This window comes from Helobdella robusta (genome assembly GCF_000326865.2).
Source record: "Helobdella robusta unplaced genomic scaffold HELROscaffold_23, whole genome shotgun sequence".
Lineage (NCBI taxonomy): Eukaryota > Metazoa > Annelida > Clitellata > Rhynchobdellida > Glossiphoniidae > Helobdella > Helobdella robusta.
In genome coordinates, this window is record NW_008704216.1 from 1,637,527 (window position 1) to 1,639,698 (window position 2,172).

General features: G+C 33.5%; 2 protein-coding genes across 2 annotated transcripts in view; both read left to right on the top strand.

The window, feature by feature from the left end:
• The window catches only part of HELRODRAFT_172356 (hypothetical protein), a gene marked incomplete at both ends in the record, with an annotated part of 3,457 nt that extends 1,890 nt beyond the window's left edge, over positions 1-1,567 (top strand). Inside the window, 2 exons of the mRNA XM_009019017.1 lie at positions 87-283; positions 1,458-1,567. Coding sequence (XP_009017265.1) covers positions 87-283; positions 1,458-1,567 — 307 coding nt within the window. The remainder of the gene's footprint in view (positions 1-86; positions 284-1,457) is intronic.
• Positions 1,500-2,172, top strand: part of HELRODRAFT_187011 (hypothetical protein) — a gene marked incomplete at its 5' end in the record, with an annotated part of 3,934 nt that continues 3,261 nt past the window's right edge. The window contains 2 exons of the mRNA XM_009019018.1: positions 1,500-1,556; positions 1,862-2,080. Coding sequence (XP_009017266.1) covers positions 1,500-1,556; positions 1,862-2,080 — 276 coding nt within the window. The remainder of the gene's footprint in view (positions 1,557-1,861; positions 2,081-2,172) is intronic.

The window sequence follows — 2,172 nt, forward strand, 5'->3', positions numbered from 1 at the left end:
CTAGGTTTCAGGCGTGTTTTCTGCCAGGCCCTCGGTCGAGCAGACAAGTTTGACGGCTGCTGAAACATTTCCTTGCTCTATGCAAGAAGACACCGCATTTATCCACCGGTCGGGGTTGTGGCCGCGTGGATTTGCGTTGATGTGGTTTTCAAAACCCGAGAGCAGGGACGTAACCTCAATCGTGGAGTATTCGGACAGGCGCTTGTTAATCTGGTTGACCCGGCGTCCCCCTCTGGCAGGTTTTTGAAGAACGTATGGAAAAAACAACAAAAAGTCTGCACCAGTGAGCGGGATCACCGGAGTCACAACATACGGCCGTCAGTACCTCGTACAGTACATTGCTACATTTTTCTCTACACAGTTTTGGAATGTGATCGTGCAGTTATTACTATTTTTTCTAGGTAGGTAGGTAAGTAGGTTGGTTGGTTAGTAGGTTGGTTGGTAGGTAGGCAAACCAGTTGATTTCCAGATGATGTGTTACAACTGCTAACGTTTGATAAAAAATTATAACAAAAACTTTTAAAATATGGCTGCTTTAAACATTAATCTTCACTTGGTAGTTCAAAAATTTTGACAGCTTAGTTAACAAAACGAAAAATACAAATTAATTTTCTTTTAAAAATTAGTTTTTTATTTAAAAATTCTCTAATTATTATTATTTTTCTTTAACTTTAAACTTTGAAATCAAGTTTTGTGAAGGTCTTCTGTTGAATTAGTACATGGGTTGAAGTACATGTGTGTTTGTTAGTTTTGAGACCAAATATTTCAATCTTTAATGCCTGCTCTGCTAAGATTCATAATCATAAAATAAATATTTAAAGTATTCACATGATAAGTAGCGATGCGAATTACTGCCAAGCAGAAAGTATTCATTTTTTCTTGTATGTTTTCATTTTTTGTTAGATGTATTGCCCACTTATTTGTAATTTAAATGGATTTATTTATTTTCTTTATTTAATTTATAAATTATTTTTAATCCTTAAGTGAGCCATGCACACGTTTTTGACATGAGACATCTTGCTAGGACAAACCATTAGCATAAATTAATTTTATGAACATTCAATAATTATTTCAAAATAAATCTCTCACTTAAGCCTATGATAGATAGATAGATAGATAGATAGATAGATAGATAGATAGATAGATAGATAGATAGATAGATAGATAGATAGATAGATAGATAGATAGATAGATAGATAGATAGATAGATAGATAGATAGATAGATAGATAGATAGATAGATAGATAGATAGGTAGATAGATAGATAGATAGATAGATAGATAGATAGATAGATAGATAGATAGATAGATAGATAGATAGATAGAACATCTTCATCTCTTTTATTTACAAATATTAACACCATCATAAACACCATCATTTACAACAACAACATATCGCCATGACAACAACAACGACGACGACATCACCATGACGACAACAACCACGATCACAAACAGGGATGGACTTGGTCAATGATATCAATTGGTTTCCTGATAGCAATGGCTACTTCCTATCAGTTTGGATACAACATCAGTGTCCTCAATCAGCCTGTTACTGTTGGTTATGACCCCTTTTTTCGTTTTTTTTAATTCTATATATGAATAAATGTTTTATTAAATTATTTCAATTATTTTATTTTGATTTATTTATTAATTGTTTGATTAATCTCTTGTTATCTTAATAAATTCCACATGGAAATTTACTGTAGCAGGCAGTGTTGATTTTGTCTAAAAAATACAAAAAAAATTGTTTTTTTTTTTTATTTTTTGCTTTCGTATCTTTGCTTTCAGATCATTCTTATTTTGTTTTTTTTTCTTATTCCCATTTGATTTATTACGTCGCTGGAAAAATTTTTCTACAGCTAGTGAAGCAATTTTTAAACGAATCCTACTCCTCATCACGGTCCTCATCGTCGTCGTCAACGTCGTCTCCAGCGACTGACGGAATAAGTGAGCATGCACTAACCGTCATCTGGTCTCTGTGTACGACCCTCTTCGTGTTTGGGGGGATGATCGGGGCCTTCGTCATCGGGTTCATCGCTGATAGGTTTGGGAGGTCGGTCGTCCCTTTTTTATTTGGAGTTTTGTTTTAAAATTTTTTAAAATAAAATTTTGGTTTCATTGTTTGAATTTTTGGTAATTTTCTCATTCAATTTATTCATTCGATTATGTT